This window comes from Pseudonaja textilis, chromosome 2 (assembly GCF_049901715.1).
Source record: "Pseudonaja textilis isolate UNSWEBS1 chromosome 2, rPseTex1.2, whole genome shotgun sequence".
Classification (NCBI taxonomy): Eukaryota; Metazoa; Chordata; class Lepidosauria; order Squamata; family Elapidae; genus Pseudonaja; species Pseudonaja textilis.
This window is the reverse complement of record NC_141991.1, coordinates 108,883,828-108,903,639: the sequence shown is the minus strand read 5'-3', so window position 1 is coordinate 108,903,639 and position 19,812 is coordinate 108,883,828. Positions and strand designations below refer to the sequence as shown.

The window sequence follows — 19,812 nt, the reverse complement described above, 5'->3', positions numbered from 1 at the left end:
AGGTTGTCCAAGCCCAAAATCTCAAACCTGGTGATGTAGGGTATTCTGTTGCGAGCAGAGGAGTGTAGTACTCTATACTCTTCTCATGAAATACTTCTGTATTCAATTAATATCCGATATACAGTGCAGATTCCAGACTGATGAGCTGTATTCGTGTATTGATCTAGCAAAAGTTTTGAATGCTCTAGTTGGAAATTCAATATTTCCGAAGGAGAAGCTTCGTAAGACATATGTACAACTCTTAATGCCTTTTTGGCAATGCTGTTACAGTGAGCTCTGGCACTTAGGTCATTTGATATGAGTACTCCAAGGTCCTTGACAGAGTGAGGAACGTCAACAAGGTCATATCTGCCTAGTTTGCATTTGGTGTACTGATTTTTTTTAACCAATGTGTAGGACAGAGCATTTGTTGGTCGAGATTTGGAGTTGCCAATTGTTTGACCATTCACACAATCAAGGTTGCTTTGAAACTAGAAGTACTGTATTTATAAAATTTACTGAGTAAAGATTAATCAGTTATTTTACAAATAAGGGGATGTCACAGAGAGGAGGAGGTCAACCTATTTTCCAAAGCACCTAAAGGCCAGACATGGAATAATGGGTGGAAAGTAAAGAGAGATTCAACCTGGAAATAAGGAGAAATTTTCTGACAGTGAGAGCAATTAACCAATGGAACAGCTTGCCTTCAGAAGTTGTGGGAGCTTCATCACTGGAAGCTTTCAAGAAGAGACTGGACTGCCATCTGTCAGAAATGGTTTAGGGTCTCCTGCTTGAGCAGCGGGTTGGAATAGAGGATCTACAAGGTCCATTCCAGGTCTGTTATTCTATTCTAAATATCAAGCATTTTCATGTGTTCCCAGAATTATAATATTTAGTAAAATAATAAAAATGCCCTCAAGTTGAACTTAGCATATTAATTGGATTTTCTATGCAAGAGGATATAATAGCATCATGGAAATGTTTTATCACTGTCATGGGGGTGGTGGTCATATTTTCCAAACTGTCTACAGTTCTGAGATTCCCAAGCTATCCCCTCTCTATCAAGGGTTTGATCTTGCTTAGCTTCTGAGATCAGCAAGGACAGCTGTAGGTTGCCATCTGGTAGATTGATTATTTAAAATGTTTTACAAAGTAACACACTTAAATCAGCTGCATAGGTTTGAGTGATTGCTAGGTAGAATAGTATGGAGGAAAAATCCAGTGAGCTGGTAGCCAATAAGGTACATAAGTCATAGCTGCAGTCAGGACCAATTGCCAGTGAACAAGGCACAATGTTCTGTTCTTCTTTTCAAATTAATTAATGATTGTTTGCTTTTTTTAAAAAAGACCTGGTCCCCTCACATTTTCTGTATCAATACAAAATTATGAAGATTAAGATAAGAACTTGTGTTACATCCTCATAAGGGGAATTTGACAAGAATGGCTGCTTTGATAAAACTATTTCAAAATTAAGAAAAAAATCTGAGAAATCATAGTACAAGTATAAATGGCTGTATGGCATATGCCTATCAGCACATATTGAACGTGTCTGAATGATTATATTTGAACCAAGATTTTAATTCTGGTCACATTCTTTGACAGGAACTGGGAGAAACATGGAACTCGGAGAAAAAAAAATCAAACAGGTGTTTCCAGATGATAGCAAAACATTTTTAGTATTACTATAGAACTAAAGCTGCTCAATCCTAATTGCACACTTAATTACTGCCAGGAACAATCAAAAGAGTATATATATTTGTGTTTATTTAGTAACTAAATGATCCAAAGATGAGTAAAAAAATGGATTAAAACATCTTTGAAAAATAATTAAATTATTGCTGGTGGGGAGCAGTGAAACAAGAATTCAGTCTTTTTGCATCTGACAAGAGCAGTTTTTGAAACAGTCCTCACTCCTCAGGCATATTCTTTTGGAGTTATAATAGCAATAGCACTCAGACTTACATACCACTTTATAGTGCATTACAGTTCTCTCTAAGCCTGTGATGGCGAACCTATGGCATGTATGCCGGAAGTGGCATGCAGAGCCACTTCTGCTGGCACACGAGAGGTTACCCGGAAGAGCCCCGCTGCACATGCATGTGCACTGCCCACTAGACAGCTGATTGTTGGGTATCTGGTGCACATGCTTGGGGAGCACGGGGAACGTGGGGGGCACAAACATGCACAGAGATGCAGGGGGCGTGAGGGGGGTCTCATGCGTAAGTGCAGAGACTCGTGGCACATGGGGGGATCGTGCACGCATGCGCAGGGGGCATGGAGGGGTGCACGCATTGCCTTCTGGGTGCTGGCATGGGAGCCCACAAAGGTTAGTCACCACAGCTCTACGTGGTTTAGAGAGTCAGCAATTTGCCCCCAACAATCTGGGTCCTCATTTTATCCACCTTGGAAGGATGGAAGGCTGAGTCAACCTAGAGCCTGGTAAAATTCGAACTGCCAAATTGCAGGCAATTGGCAGTCAGCAGAAGTACTTGCTATGTGAATGTGCATACCTTGTGTATTTTGTTCACAAAACTCTACACAGGCATTAATATCAGTGCTCACTCAATTCACACAAGATACTACTATGTGAATTTTAAGGATAGGACTCAGGATAGAAGGCAAGCAGAGAAATACAGTAGGGATACATAGCCACCACATAAAAACAATGCTTCCACATTAGAAAAGCCAATTATGGGATACATGCCAAGCCTGTACTGCAACTATGACCAAAGTTATTAAAATTCATGTATAGTAAAACAGCTCTTTCAATTGCTGCATTGGGAACAACAATTAAAGGCACTGGTTTAGAATGAATATATTCTGGACATTCAGGAATAAATATAAAAGCATGCAGTGAAACATACACAAAAGGTTAGTACATGTACACAATGTTAGACCTTGCTTCCACAAAATATCCCAGTTCCAGAGATAGGCAGAATCATGAAAGAATGAAGATCATACAGTTCAGTAAATGAACATATGATACAAATATTTTTATATACTGTGAAAAAAAAATTCATCTCACAGTATATGTAAATTGACTGAACCACTAGAACTGCTGACTCCTTGATTCTTTGGTCCTATATATGATTTAGAAAATATTAAAAGTATTGACTATTTGCCACTGTTACTGAAAATCAAAACAACTGAATAATTAAATGTTTGATTATATGTTTACACAGTTTTTCTAATGGAAAACCTATATTTGTTCATTTCACTTTCTTCCCTCTTAGTCCTGTTTGAAGAATTAACTTTAAAATAGTCCAGGCTTCATTTGAATTTTGGTTGCTTTTTGCTACTGTTCAAAACTTTCTCTTGAAATTCCCATAGGTGGAAATACAATTTTAATAATACTATCAAAATTCTGCAATAAAAATAGACTGTTCATTCATCAACCTTCCATTCATGAGTCTCAATCCATCTCCCAGGCAAGGATGTGACAGCATTTTTTCAAAAGACAGAAATCTAAAAGGATCAAGGCATGACAAATTACACAGTGCAAAATATGCCCAAGCCTGATAAGAGTTCCTTCACTGTGAATAAACATAATCCAGCAAGTAAGAAATTTAGATTCCCATTAACAGCCTCTGATTAAAGAACAGCTCTGGCTTCTGCATCTTTCTCTACTCTCCAGAAAAGGAATAATGCAATTGAATAAATACATACCCCTCCTCGTCCCGCCCCTGGAACAGTTGACCAGAAGAAACCTCTCCAATCGGGATCTTCAAATATATATGGTAGGATACGGGTCAAGAGGCGGCTGCAATTCAGGACAATCTGCTTTTCCTTCTCAGAGTGACAGCCACTCTCAGCTCCCTGCACTAGTTTTTCCACAGCCTGGAGTGAATCAGAATAAAGCAAAGGACATTGGTATGCAGGTAAAAATTTTAACCCAATGCCTCAGGTTTCTGAATTACCGACTAAAGACTTAATACCATTTTACATTACCGTTTTACATTGTTGCTAATGCCTTTTGGACATACTCTGGAAATCTATCATAAAAAGACAATCCTTCAGAATGTGATAACTCGATTCATGTGAGATTGCATATATGTTTCCTATAATGCTTAAATATGTGTGAGAGATAGAATTCTAAGATTTAAGCTATAACATCAAAACCTCTTTTTCTAGCCTGTTCTAGGAAAATTATTCTGAAGATTCTTTAAAGAGTTGAATCTCTATAACAGAGGAGCTCTTATGACTTTGTAGATGAAACACATTAGTCCACATATAATTTAAATATTGAAGAAAGAAGCAAAGTGGATCTTTTAGAAATTGGAGATACTCTTGTCAGCATACATATCTGTTTAGTGATATGTGACAGAGATGCTTTTAATGTCAGTGCTTTTCAGAAAGAAGGATTCTAAGTGCAATATCTTTCCCCCACAACTATTCAAAAATAATTTGTTCTCTAAGAAATACTGCTTCTGTAGAATGCAAAATGTTTGTAGGAATATAATTCTGCGGGTAGGTACAAAAACTCTAAATTTCCACCCAGGCATATAAAGTTAGTCCAATCAATTGATTCCCCAGTTCAATTTATGGTAAATATGAAAGAAAATATACTTTCCTGTAACATGCACTTTGTATACATTGTTTGGAAACTGTACTACCATGTTTGGTAGCTGAATATTGAAATATTATTGAAGCTAGTTACCTCTGAGAAATGCAAAAAATATGAAATATAAAATCTGAAGAAACTGAAGGCATATGTGAAGAAAAAAATACAGTTTAATCTAATTTACATTAACAACTATTAATTTTTAAATTCCCATTTTTTTTCTTAAGCAATCTGCATTAAATTAACTAAACGCTTAGGCCACTCAATCTGGATTTGAAACATGGCGCAAGAAAACGGAGATTAGCATTTTTCATTGTACTATTTTTCAACTGAAAATATACCCTCCTCCTTCTCCCAAATAAAAATAACAAGCTTCAGCAATAAAAAGGTTGGGAATGAGTTTCTACTGGAAAATAGCAATGGGGGACAAGAACTTAACAACTACTGTCCTTCATTGTGGTCCCAGTTGAAATCAGGAGCACTATATGGCTTCTGTGCATTGCTGAATAGGAAAGAAAAAATTCTAAGCATAGGATTTAGACATAAAATTGAAATTTAATTTGGTTAAAAGTGTACCAGGAATTTAATCTTGGTTGAATTTGTTTTTGCTAAATAAACCATACTGAATTAAGCAAGCAATTCTTATATCTCAGGTAAGGTGTAGGCAATTAATTTTTCCAAGGGACCAAATGTGAAACTGGGATTGTTGTGGAGGGCCGAACCAATGGGATCATCACCCTGATCCCTGCTGTCGCCACCACTGTGGTCTAGACAGGGACACCCACGGACCATAGAAGGCCCAGGGTTGCAATGGCTGAATTTCAACAGGAAAAAAAATATATGCTCAATCTTACCTTGTAACACAAAGTAGCCAAATTTGAAGGAGATTCTTCCCTCACAGCTCTGATTTCTGCAGCTGGAACTAGAGCAAAGACATCTTGGACTGAAGTAGCCGTATCTGCCCAGAACTGGTCCCAGAAGGCATCGTCTGTGGCCTCTACAGGCTGAAAAATAAATAAAAATCAATTTAGGAAGACAAAAGCTATAAAATATATTGATATTCATTTATTATCAATATTCATACTGTTTAATTTTTGATCTGATAAGTATGTCAAGATACCTCAAGATAACTTCTGCAAATCTCTACTAAAATATAAGGCTGAAAAATATTATACTGTAGCACGAAAGCAATCCAACATTCCAGACAGAATAAACATGAATGCATCATTAATACAATAAGCTACAATTGACCAGGAAAAAGTGGAAGAAAAATAATGCAAGGGTGTTAGTAAAAAACTAAAAACAAGACAAGTTAAAAATATCAGCTGTAATTTTTTTAAAGAATAGATTTTCTATTAAAATGGCCCCTTGGGAAAATTATTGGGATATAACTCTATATGCATAGTTAGAGCAATATACAACTTTCTGCAAATTCACACTCAACTATGACTCAGGGACCACAAAATACTTTCAATTACTTTACAATTATACAAAAGGTTGTCATTCTTTATCATAAAACTATGTAGAAGTCATTTTATTACATTGAACAGATCTAGCACTCTAGTCATTATGGTTTAATGGAATGCATCCAATAATCCAAAATATGAAACATATATTCTTCAGTTGATCTCTTTTCCCAGCATGACACTATAAACATGCAACAGCTCTTGACTAACTGCAGTTATTTGAAACAAGCATGTCTCTGAATTGCATTTAGGGAAGATAAGTGAGAAGGAAATATATTTGTTTAATTTCCTGGCTTACATTTTTCTGAAGTTACATTGCTATAAAGATGGAAGATTGTTTAAAAGGCAAAACTTGTTTAAGAATTGGCTCTGATAAAGGAAACTACTTTATCAAATAGGCAATATGTCATTAAAATAGAAATGGCAAAAGTAAAAGGAGGTAATCAAAGTATAAACTAGTTGAGCAGGTTTTGTTGCTCTACCAAGTCTGGACCTGGCCAAGAGGATAATTTTACATACTGAAAAGAAATATATCCTCCTGATTTTAAGGAGTGGATTCAAGATTTTTGATAAGTATTTAATACTAAAAATGGGGAAATGAAGCAATATATGATCTAGATTTAATCTAGACTCAATCCCATATTGATACTAAATAGTAATTAGATGTATATAACTCTTCATAGTGCCTTATAGCATGCTCTAAGAAGTTTACAGAGTCAGCATATTGCCCCCAACAATCTGGGTCCTCATTTTACCAAACTTGGAAGGATGGAAGGCTGAGTCAACCTTGAGTGGATTAGGATCAAACTCTTGGCAATGGGCAGAATTAGCCTGCAATACTTGAATTCTAACCAGTTGTTTCACTTTTCAATTACTTTTAACCTATTTTAATTACTGTAAATATGAGGGTTTTTCCCCCTTCTATAAGCCCCACTATTAATTTTTTTAGTTGGTATTACAGTTGCTTGCATTTCATGGCTCCCCTTACTTGCATTTAATGCCTCCTCTTCAAAAGTTTTAAAATAGAAAAGCAGGCTTGTGCTGCAATGGCTTTGTTTTTCTGCATATTTCCAGTCATTAAGCCAAGGACTGACTGCTCTGCCACCACCCTCAAACTATAAAATAAGTCCCTTTAAATTCCTTACCAGTAGACACTTAGTCACAGGTGATTGCTTTAATACAGGAAGTATTTGCACATTTAGCCAATGGATAACACAACAAATCTGCATTCAGTACTTCTCATGAAAAAGGAGAGGAAGGGTGAGACATTTGACATAAGTTAAGAACAAAAGCACACTTATAAACGGATCAAATATTTGTATAGAACATCTGTGAAAGCTACAGTATATGACGGTGCAGGAGAACAGAATGGAATCGAATTCCACAGAATTCAAATTAGTGGAAGTGGCTCTCAACTTGGCCAAAATAACCACCGTACAGTAAGTATTATTACTATAATTGGAGAAAACTATGCTGTTTAAATATATCCATTTCTTGACATACATATTAGCTAACACGTTTTCAAATGATTGTGTTCAGTACAACCTTGAACCAAATTGCAAATGATAATTTAGTAAGGACAATCTCAAATCATTTTTGAGATTGCAGTGATCTGTAAGTAACAAAATCATAAACTTTAGGTTTATCCAACTTTATTTTCCAAATCTCGATGCAGAAGAAATGGCTGATTAGTTTTTTGATCAAATTCAATTGGAAATCAACAAGATATGCTATTAGAAGGCCAAAATCTAAGAGTAAGAAAGAAAATGTAGTTGGATTATATGGCCTAGAAAACAGAAATGAAGCAGAAGAACAATTCATTAATTTCTGCCAATACAACAATTTCTTCATTGCTAACACAATCTTCAGATAACCAAATTGACACCTACTTACATCAACTATATTATTGGCAGGTGATGGGTGATGGAATAGCTCAGTTATAACAGCAAAAATATGGCTGGGGCCTGATTATACAATGGATTATAAGCTGATTTTGTGCAACTTCCAAGTTAAGCTAACCTGGAAGAACAAAAACAATAAATTTCCAGCAAGAATATCAGAAATAGTTTTGAAGTCCTGGACTATATTGACAAGGAACTAGAGGAACTACAGCATAGAATTTAACAAGTAGTTGTTGAAGGATGAATATGAAATGAGACTACCAAAAATCAAGAAACAGAAGAAACCAAACTGGATGTTAGAACAGATAACAGAGATTGAACAGGAGGAATAGAAAAGAATTAAAACTTTAGATAAGAACTTTTTAAAAGGCAGAAAGCTATTGGAAGAGATAAGCAGTACAATAACATCTGTCAAGGCAACAAAAATAGAAACAGACATGGAAAAATAAGCATATCTTCCAAAAGTTCTCCAAATTCAAGAGATTTCAATCAGAAATTGGTACAATAAGCTAAAACATCCCAAGGATCAGACATTAATTCATTCAAAGACACTACAGAAGTCAACACTCATTAAACCTTAGAAGATTATACCAAAAGTTGACTGAAATCATTATGAAGAACTTTTAATATTCTACTTTACATAGAAAACAATACCATAGTCTAAGAACTCTCAGGGAGACAATCAATCAAGCAGATAAACAATCAAACAGAAAATAATATCCTAATCAAGGAATTGCCAAGGAGAAAACCACATTGCTACCAATACTGGTAGGGAAAAGTACTGAATATAAATCTGTGGGAACAAATGCCACTTTCACTAGCACTAGTGGAAAGATATTCAGATATTCCCATAACTGCAAATATCAAAAACATGCAGAAAATTTATTGTGATGTTCTATGGAAATGAAAACTGGACATTGATTACGCAGGTTGGAAAAGATGCTTTTGAACTCTGGCTTGGAGAAGACCTCTAAGAATACCATTGATAATCAAAGAAACAAACAAACAAAAAAGAACCTTAGAACAAACCAATCCAGAGTGCTCAGAGGCACAAAAACCAAGTTCAAATTACCATGTCTGGAATAATTATGTGAAAACCACACCCAGAATGCTGGGAAAGATAGATGGAAAAAGATGTCAGCAGCAAGCTGAATGGACTCAGTTATAGTGCCAGTGAATGCACTGTTGGAAGGTCTGAAGGGTTAGGACAAATCATCCAGAAGTGTATGTTTCTGGTTGCTAGGATTCAATGCCAACCTAATGGCAGATAATCTCTCACCAAAGCCAGCTGAGCCAGGAACATATCTCTCACAGCTACAGCTGTTGGATCTAAAATCACCATTCAATGAAACTGGGGAAGATAAAGGAAACATACTTTATATCTGTGAACACTGAAAATGAAGAAATGATTTGGATTTCAGTTTAGATTCATATTAATTCTAGTGTCTCATTAAAGCAGACATGTTTTTTAAGCCGACCTGTGATTCTGAAAAAAAGGTCAATCTGCTTTCATGAATAGCAGATAGGTGTATTCTAAGTGAGGTAAAATGGTTCTTCAGAAACATTTTCAAAACATTAATAATGTATAGCATAATCTTATACATATCTACTCAGAGCCTAATGAAGTTATTTCTAGTTGAATAGATAGCAGTGACTTTTTGTGAAGAAAGGGCTAAAGTAAACAGGGTTACATGAAATTAAATACAGCAATCAAAGGTGGTTTTGGAAACTACCAAGGATTCTGTTTTTCAGATATTTTTAGGTAACCTTCACCTTGTTTACTCTGAGAATGTAGACAGAAACCCTGGAAAATCAATAATCAACCCTTTGTGTACCTGGTGCTTCTCTGGCCTCAAGAAAAACATCACTGTAGTTGCGTCTCCCCAGAAAGTAAGATAACTGCTCCATCAAACTGAAGCAGACAATTGGGATCATTAAAATTGTTTGAATCCTCTGAGTTGAATAACTGCAGTCTTGTTAAATGTGATATATGAGCAGGTATGATAGCGCAGCTCTAGGCTTTAAGAGGTCTAATAGCATTAGACATCTTCTGGATGACAAATGAGACACAGACTGAGAACCACAACTCTTTCATTCTACGGCCCCTTCAACAAATATAGTGTCAGCTCACAATATCAGGAGCTCTCAACATGGAGATGGTAAATATTTTTCATTTCTATCTGACAAAAATCATGCTGAACTCTGAACATAATTCAGGCTTCCAATAAGTGCTTTCAATAAGGTGCTTCCAATAATGGGATCATCTGAGTTTGGATTTGCTGCATTGTCTGGTTTGATATAATAATTTCCTAAAAGAGTAGGTCTAGAGCGAGAGGTATTCCGTCAAATGAACAACAATTAGTAGCAACAAGAATATTTATTCCGTAGATTCAGCTAGTTTGTCCACATTGCTTTTCCTGATGAAGTCAGATTCTTGCCCCAGTTATTAATGGACTAATCACTTCTGGATTGTTCTGCTATAATAGATTCTGCAGACACTCCCCTTGCAACAACTGCAATCAATGCATAACACTGCAGCCAAAGTAATGGTACTAATTCATGTCAGACATCCAGAATACGCGATAGCTATCTTGCTGGACGTGCACAGCCTGCCAGTTGGCTTGTGACCTCAATTTAACATTCTGGTTTAACCTCTAATGATCTTTTAAAGGTTTGTGTTAGGAGTAATTTATCTGTCTACTATTGCTTTTATATCTTGCTGCAATCATACGCAGACTCTTGGTGGCTCACAATATAGGAGTGGGGAAACAAAAATTAAAACACAAAAATGTACATCACAGATAGCATCCCAAAACTGGAGACAACTAGAGTCCAAAACATATGAACTACTCATAAAAGGGCTATTCCAGAGGACAGGGGAAAAAGTATCTTCAGCGTCCTTGAACATACAAAAATGAGGATAACTAGCTGCTTCTCCCAGCATAATCAAAGGGGTTGGACCTTTTCATCCTGAAAGTAACTTTGATCCAAGCCATAAAGGCTTTATTGAAGGATTTTAAAAAAAAATTCACCTGAAAGCTGATAGAAAGCCAGTGTAAAGTAGGAGTGACCTGGACCCAGCAGCAGGAATCTGGGAGCACCTAGGCTACTACATTGAAGAACTTCCAGGTAATTTTTAAAGGCAGCGTGTTGCAATAATCTATATGCGTGGCAATGACATGGGCTCTTATGAACTATCCTCTTCCCTATATTCACTTCATTTTACTGGAAGCCAATATTTGAATCTTATCCCAGCAAGTAACACCTCAAATTAGAATCTTTGTTGTATGCATTTGATTCATGGAATGCCTTCAGACATGTCTTCAATTTTGTTTTTAAAAACTGATAAGCAGGGATAACTCAGGTAAGATACTGCCTGACATTCATCTCTGTATAGTGGTTTATATCTTCTTTTTTTTAACAACAAGTTTTATTGATTTTTGAAGACAAACAAAACATAAAACATAAAAGTATAAAACCTCCTTTCTAAGAATTACTTATAAATTTTAACAAGGCAAATAAAGCATTATTTTTTAAAACATAGTTCCACATTATCACATTTCCATTTACACATATATCTTTTCCAAATTTCTCATTATTTCTCCCTTCACTTTTGTTCAATTATATTTCTTTCTATTAAAGTTTTAGTAATTCTCAATCAGTCATAAGCACACAAAATACATAACATAAAACAAGACATAAAAAAAAACCTCCTTAGTTGTCATTTATACATGTCTTTTCCAAATTTCTCTCCCTTTAGTTTCATTCCTCCAAGGTTTTATTAATTCGCAATCCAACATAACTAATTAAAACACAAAACATAAAACATAAAACTTCTTTTGAAAAGTGGCTTAGCCCCGCGTTACATCTTTTTTAACAGACCTAAATCAAATTCATGCTCACCTTATATACCATTTTATATTTTCTATATAACTTCTCCCATCTTTTCACTCTCTTAATTATGTTTTATTTATTTCATCTTATTTCAAAATCATTATGCTTATATCTTTTGTCCGTTCTTTTCCAATCATCTATTTATCTCTTCTCTTTAACAAAAAATTTCCCCTGTAATCACTTTTAAAGTATGACGCCTTCCCCAAAGTAAAACTTAAAATAATACATAATTTCCATCCTGATTCTGCATAGTACATTCTACATATTAGATCTTAAAAGAATAATAAACTTATAGTATAGTTAAATATATAATTTCCATTCTAATTCTAATTCTGATTAGTACATTATTTTAGAATAAGAAAATAAAATACTAAGTTTATAATAACATTAAGACAATAACAAATTAAACTATAACTAAACATTAATCATTTTACACATTCTCCTTAATATTTTATTAAATATTGAAATCTATCATTATTAAACATTAATATTTTATTAAGTATTCCAATAAACTATTTCAAATGCAAATACTACAATACTATCTTATGTACTCTTGCAGAATCTTTAATTATGCACTATCCATTATCCTTTATCTCTAAAAAAAATTTGCTTTTTGAGATCTTGTTCTAGCCTGTGGCTTTTTTTTTCTTTTTCCCTTCCTTTCTTCTCCAATCTGGTCTTTTTGCCCCCCCCCCCGCAGCCTCCCCCTTTTTAACTTCCCCTCTCTGTTGTAATTCTCTTTTCAATTGGTTTCTAACATTGTACCTTCTTTTCACCCTATTTTTCTTTTTCTTGGTTGTTTTATTAAATCTTAAATTCTCATTTTTCCTTCCCCTCTTCCCATTTTCTTTCTTAATCGAAATTTTTAGTCCATTAAAGATGGCTTCTTCCTTTTCTTATTCTTCTTCTTCTTCTTTTTTCTTCTTCTTCTTCTTCTCCTTCTCCTTCCTCAAGTATTTGCTGGTACGTAGAAACCGCCACTTCTAAAAAGTGGTTTATATCTTTATGACCTTGCTTTCTCAGAAATATTTTATTATCCATGTAATATTAATCTCTCATGGCTGCTTCAAAAAAAAAAAACCCTAACCAACTAACCTGGAGACTATTTTTGCTGTACATTTTATATTCTCCTTTCACTGTTATCTAAAGAATGGCAAAACATATATTTTTAAATAATTAAGAAATCAGTTGTAAGAAATAGGCTTAACTCAGCAATTATTGGTATTAAGAACTAAAAAAAATACTGCTGTTTCTAAATGCAATTCTTACAAACAAGGCACATTAGCAAGTGATCCGGGAATGCCATCCACTATGAATATATTATCTGAACGAGCACTTGCAGGTGTGCTAACTGCCTTGTTTATAAACATAAAATAAATTTTAAAAATGCCAATGTGGTTTTCAGTTGCTTTAATACTTTCCAGAAAAACAAACTAAGTGAAATCTATATGGGAACAGGATACATCTGTGATAAGAAGAGAAAAAGGACCTTCCTTTTTAAACAGGAAAGCAGGCTCTCCCAGTGCTGGATGTTCAGATAATGGGAAATTAAAAACAGGTCAATGAAGATGCTTTAGTTTGGATGTTGAAGTTCTGAGTTCAAATCCTTGCCAAGATAATTCAGCTCAATACATACTATTTTTCACAAATTGTCAGAAGTTATAATGTAGTTTGATTTGATTTGTTTTGGTTTAGCACACAATTTGCAAAACCAGCCAATTATTAGGCAACAAATCATTGTTAAACTATACTTAGCCTTAAATAATAGCATTATTTTGTGGCCTCTTCATAACAGTTTAGGGGTCTTTTAAAATAATGCTTTTCACATTAATTAGTTTTATTATGACAAAAACAATAGTTCAGCAGAAAAAAATAGCTAATTATTCATACGAGTATACATTGTGTCAAACAAAACAGTAAGTGTTATGGACTCACAAATTCAATAATGTTCACAAGACTAGAAAGCAAGTTTAGATTTGCAGTTGGATATTTTCAAACTAATTGTTTATTTTAATAGGTGAGGTTATACAAAAGGCAAATAGCCTGTGTACATATGTATACAGACTATTATATCCAATGGCTGGCATCTGTCAGCTAGTGTGACAGCAGGAAAGCATGATTTGATTTTTATTTTGGCCAAATAATCAAGAACAATGTCAAATTTATTATTTCACAAAATATTCCTAATTAGGAAACTAAATAATAACATATAGACTACAGAATTATAAACTAGAAATAATTAAATATTATATCATCACTAAATACCAGAAAGTTCCACATCATAGAGTAGATTACATCTGGAAACTGAGGAAAAATCCCTTAAGAGAAGACTCCCAAGAAATATTCCTCCAAGACTGAAGTGCCATTAAAATCACTGCTAAATTACATGGAATAAAATTACATGGAATATTACAGAGGATAATAACCAATCTAATGGACAGAAAAAAACCCAAAACTTATAGGCAAGTCTATTTCTAAGTCAAGTCCTATTCAGAAGCAAAAAATGAGATCTACTGATCTTCTTTAATAGAATTAATTAGCTTAATAAGCTACCTGTTCCTAGCTGGACCTGAACCTTGGATTTGGGTTGTATTTGGTTCCTGTTGACTGGGAAAAGTTTTAAGCTAAATCATAAATCTGTATTGTATCAGCTCACTTGCACTGATACTCTATGAAGGAAATGCCCTTTCTTTACAATTAGATTCAGACAATGTAGCCTGGTTCTGTGTCAATGAAATGTAAACAATTGACTGAAGTGATGCTGAGCCTTATCTGTGTGTGTGTGTGTGTGTGTGTGTGTGTGTGTGTGTGTGTAATTTATTTACTTATTTATTTATTTATTGAATTTATATTGCCGCCTATTCGTCCATGGTGCCTCAGCTTACAGAATATAAAACCACATTTAAAACAATAAAAACTAACAAAAAGAATCAAATAAATTAATAAAGTACAATATAACAAAATCACCCCCAACTCCCACTCTCAGACCAGACAACAGCAGATCACACAATTTTACCCTAGTTTCCATCCTCCCCCCCCTTCTTTTTTCCCTTTTAAATAAAAAATACCAATCTATGTTTTATTTTGCTATTTTTGTTGTTGTTGTAGTTGGTTGGATCATAACTGTCATAATTTCAACAAATCCTAATAGAGTTTCAGCAAGTATTAGACTCAATAAAAGTTAGTACAACTTTACCTTCTCATAGCATTCCACAAACCCAAGAACTTTTACTGCATAGTTATCTATTTTAGTTACATGTGGCATTTATACTATTGTCAAATTGCTTGTAGTTTTATAGGTCTCAACCAGATTTTAAACCCTGTACTTCATTCATTTTAAGTTAATAATTTTACTTTATTTTATTCTATTATTTTTGTTAATTTGTACTTTAGAAGGACTGTTATGTAAACAGTTTTATGCTGGCCTATAATCAAAGCAAACAATTAAATGAAATCAACTGAAATTATAATTAAAGAGTGTCATTCATAAGTTTAGTTCTATATCTTAACAGAGATCTTTTGGTGACTGACTCAAACAAAAATCTGCTAGGAGTGTCCTTCAAGTATGTACATATGTGTTTCTACCCACTTTTCCTCATGGTATTCTTCCCAACATTTTCCACACTTGTTCACTTCAAAATCAACAAAATATTTCAAATATTTTTGAAAGTCAGCAAACACAATCAGGGGCCAAGTTAAAAGTTTAAAACTAAATTTATATCAGAGTAGCAATTCTTAATTTACTAATCCATGGTAAAGTTTAACTGACCTCAGTAGGTTGTTCCTTTGGCCAGATTCGCCTACAATTATTTTTCACCTTTTACGATTTGGAGGCACATAATACAAAAATATATATTAGCAGGAGTAAAAAACAAACAAAATCTTTCTATCCTTATTTATATTCCACCTCTCATTCAGGAGCTCAACGTGGCACATATTTTACACTATTTTTTTTTCCATAGCAGTCCTCTGAGGTAGATTGGATTAAGACAATAGGACCCTGCCAAAGAACTCAAATTAACTTCCATGGCTGAGGGTGGACTAGAACCTGAATCTCTCCATTCCTAGACTGATGTTTTTAGTATTCCACACACTGGGTCTAAGGTTACATTATTAACTTCTACTCTTCCGTTATCTTTCCTCTCCATTCTTTGTTCAAACTCCAAGATATTTTAAAAATACATAACAGAAACAAAGAATTATGAGGGCTTCGGGATTCTTTACTGGGTTTTAGTTATGGACATATATTACCCTGTTTGTTTTCTCTAATATTGCAAGTTCTGCCCATGCATCTATTTAACTATGTATATTTATTCATTTTTCACTATACAGGTAATCCTCAACTTGCAACCATTTGTTTAGCAACTGTTTGGACTTACAACAGCACTGAAAAAATGATTTACAACCACTTCTTCCACTTACAACTCTATGTTCCCATGATCAAAATTTGGGTGTTCGGTAACCTGCATATATTTATGATGGTTGCAGCCTCCTGGGCAAAGGTGGTATTCAGCCAGTTTTGACAGGTTCTGGAGAACCGGTAATGGAAATTTTGAGTAGTTCGGAGAACCAGTAAATACCACATCTGGTTGGCCCCATCCCCATCTATTTGCTGCCTCCTGAGTCCCAGCTGGAGCCCAAGCTGGGTTTTCTTTTGTTGCCCTGCACAGGAAAATGGAGCTGAAAAGCAAGTTAGTGGGGTGGGGAGGGAATGGGGATTTTACAGTATCCTTCCCCTGCCACACCCAGTAAGCCACACCACACCCATGAAGCCGTACCCACAGAACCAGTAGTAAAAAAATTGAATACCACCCCTACTGTCCCGTAGTCATGGGATCACCATCTGTACTTTCCCAGTGGCTTCCAACAAGCAAAGTCAATGAGCCACATTTGCTTAATGACAGCTTGATTCACTCAACTATGTGATTGATTCACTTAACAGTAGCAAAAAAGGTCGTAAAATGGTCCATAACTCAATTAAGCCTTGCTTAGCAACAGAAATTCTGATCCAATTGTGGTCATAAGTGAAGGATTACTTATAAAGCTACTAGAAAGTCCTTTCAACAGAAAAGTATTCAATGTATTCAGCTGCAAGTAATTTTTTCCCAAGTATAGCCTCATTGAGGAAAATAGATTTAACAGCACTATGGAAAATGCTTTCATTTCCTCATCTATTGCTCAAGGTAAGCTCATGTTTGAAAATACACGGACCTATGTAAAAGTCAAAGTAGATATGAAATGCTTCTGGAAAACACAACCTGTTCTATGAGATTACAAGCATTACTTATTGCTTTTGCAACTGTTCTTAAACATAATGAAACCGGATCTTTAAAAAAAATTAGGGAAGAAGTGACCTGGCATCAGGTGCACAGGAGAAAGCTTTTTTTTTTTTTGCTGATCAACCATATTTCCTTAAGGAAAGGATATTCCTTTTTGCAATTGTGTTTTGTTCATTGGTAAAATACTATTTAAATACCACCCATAAATTTAAGATAGAATTACTCCAGTGCAGAGGAATTAGCATTGTTTTGAAATTAATAACACAGCCTCTCTGCATTACTTCACTATAACTGCCTCTCAGAATGGTAACTAAATTTAAGCATTTGTAAACTGTAGAGAATTACTTGTATTTTGAACCAAGAGTACCACAAGGTAGTTCTATATGTTCCAGATTGACATTTTAAACTTTTTAGACACAGAACTAGATGGGGTTTTTTTTAAGTGACCAGTTCTCATTCCTCAAATACAAAGTAAAGACCTTTAATAAGCAACCAGTACTTTAGACTTTCCAATCTGCTTCTATAGTGCGTGGGATGAAGTTGTAACAGCTGTTGTACTTGCCAGGACTGTTCTCGGTGATTCTGCTAGGCTTTGCCTGTAGGCTACTAGTTATTACTTGATAATATTTCTCCCTGATAATACCTCTGTGCACCTGACATCAGCCTGAGGCCCTAAGCAATTTTTATTCTCCAAGCTTCCAGGGAAAAAAATAGAAATTATTAGGTTAGGTTAAGAATAAATAATGGAACTCAAGGCAATTTACAATGGGAATATCATTAATCTACACTATGGAATAGATGAGGCTGAGAGATAGCAACTGGCCTAAAATCAACCAGTAAGTTTCTCTGGCTGAGGTGACTTGAGCCTGGATTTTCCCAATTCTAGAACATTTTAACCACTTTTCCAGTCTCTGAAAGATCCAATATAGCTCAACAAAATATAGATAAAATAGATGTCATCAACAGGGTTCCATGATTCAGAGAGATGCAGACTTCAGTTTCAATTCTACCCATGTTGTTGCCATTGTTATTTTGGTGAACACTGTTATTTTCTATCAATTGCACAGCATTACTAAAAGGTTATCTTACCGATTCTCACATTGTTTTCCTTGTATCTTATTCTAACCGGTTCTCCAGCTATAGCCAGGTGGATACTGTTCTTAGGCCTAAATCCTGAAAGCTCTGAATGAAAGCCAGCTTGCTTAAGGTCTGAACTTCAGGAAAGCCATAAGGGATGGAGGGCTCCAGCGATTTGTGGGGGTGCCACGTGAGGTAGCAGGTAGCAAACTGGAAGCCTATGGAGTGGAAACGTTGCAGGCAAAGGGTTGGTAACCCAGCACTGGTTGTGGATGCCCGGGTCCGTCAAGGCTTAGCCATCCTCTCTCATGAACCAAAGAAACAGGGTTTCTGAACCATCGCCAGCTCTTCTCCAATGCACCCCCGAAACCAATAAGCCCCAGAGAGGCGGGGAAAGAGATCCTGTTGCGACCCTAGCCGAAAATGTCCCCGCCGACGACACCCGGCGGCTCGCTTCTGATAAGATGTCCTGGCCGACCAGCCCTCCGCCAAAGCCCCCTCGAAGGCCTCCCCACCCCCGTCGCCACCTGCCCCGGGCGCCTCTGCTGTAAAGCAGAGACCTGGGCCGGGCTGCTTTTGCAAGCCGCTCACCTGGGTCTTAGTGGTGAGCTGGATCACCGCCTTCCTGAAGTTGAGCTTGGAGTCGGCGTTACCCATCCTCCAGCACCAGGATCCGGGTCCGCTTCCCTTCCCTGCTCCTGCCTTGCTCTCTCCCTCGCCGGCGGTCGCTCACTACGGCGGTAGCCTTGCCCTCCTTTTCCTCCTCTGCCGCCGCCCGTCCGGCTTAATCTCCGTCGTCCTCGCCCCCTCTGCCGGACGCGATGGGCTCCATCAGCGCTGCTCCGTCCACCTGCTCCCTGCAGGCTAGCTGGTCTCCTCCCGCTCGTCAAAGGCAGCTGAGGCTATTCCCGGCGCTGATCCCGCCTTTCCTGATCGTCAGAGGCGCGGCTCCGCCTCTCTTTCGCTCAGTTACACGACAGCCGTCTCCTTCCCCCGCCACGGCTCCAGGGAGCCACCGGCTGGTTACTCCCTGCTGGGTGCTCGGTGGGTCCAGCGCTGTTTCTCCTCCTCCTCCACTCTCTCCACCGGTGGAGGCGTCTTTTCGTCCCCCTCAACGCCGGGCGAGCAGCCTACAGTCGCCTCGTTTAAATCCGGCCCCCGCCCGTCTCTGATTCGGCCTGTCGCTTTTTCCCTCGCTGCCTGCCTCTCCGCAGCTCGTTAGTCGGAAATCCGTGTTTAGAAGCGAGTCAACTCAGGTCGGCAGGGAGGGAAATGCACTTCTACAAAGTCCCTTCTTCTCCCACATTTTTCTTGGCTGCTTGCCCTTGAAATAGACCCTTAAGTATTTCCTCCTTTTAAGCACACTTGCTTTGTACTTTTAACGATGCTTATTCATGGAGGGTTTTTTTCTTTTATGTATACTGAGAGTATTTGCACCAAGACAAATCCCTTGTGTGACCAACCACTTAGCCAATAAAGAATTCTATTCTATTCATATCCCATCTCTTGCCCTTCTCTCCTCCCATTCTTCCAACCACTACCACACCCTGCGAGGTAGGTAGAACTGGGCTGAGAGAAAGTTGTCTACCCACAAAGTGATCTTACAATGCTGGGTGTGGCTTTGAAGCTAGGTCTCTGCAGGGTCAGTGTAAATC

The 19,812-nt window shown here is 36.6% G+C and overlaps 1 protein-coding gene across 1 annotated transcript in view; it reads right to left on the bottom strand.

The window, feature by feature from the left end:
• HID1 (HID1 domain containing) overlaps positions 1–19,036 on the bottom strand; it is a 51,640-nt gene extending 32,604 nt beyond the window's left edge. Inside the window, exons 1-3 of the mRNA XM_026701947.2 lie at positions 18,749–19,036; positions 5,395–5,544; positions 3,646–3,816 (exon numbers count right to left, since the gene is read on the bottom strand). Of these exons, the coding sequence (XP_026557732.2) occupies positions 3,646–3,816; positions 5,395–5,544; positions 18,749–18,814 (387 nt within the window). The 5' untranslated portion in view covers positions 18,815–19,036. The remainder of the gene's footprint in view (positions 1–3,645; positions 3,817–5,394; positions 5,545–18,748) is intronic.
• Between the last annotated feature and the right edge of the window lie 776 nt (positions 19,037–19,812).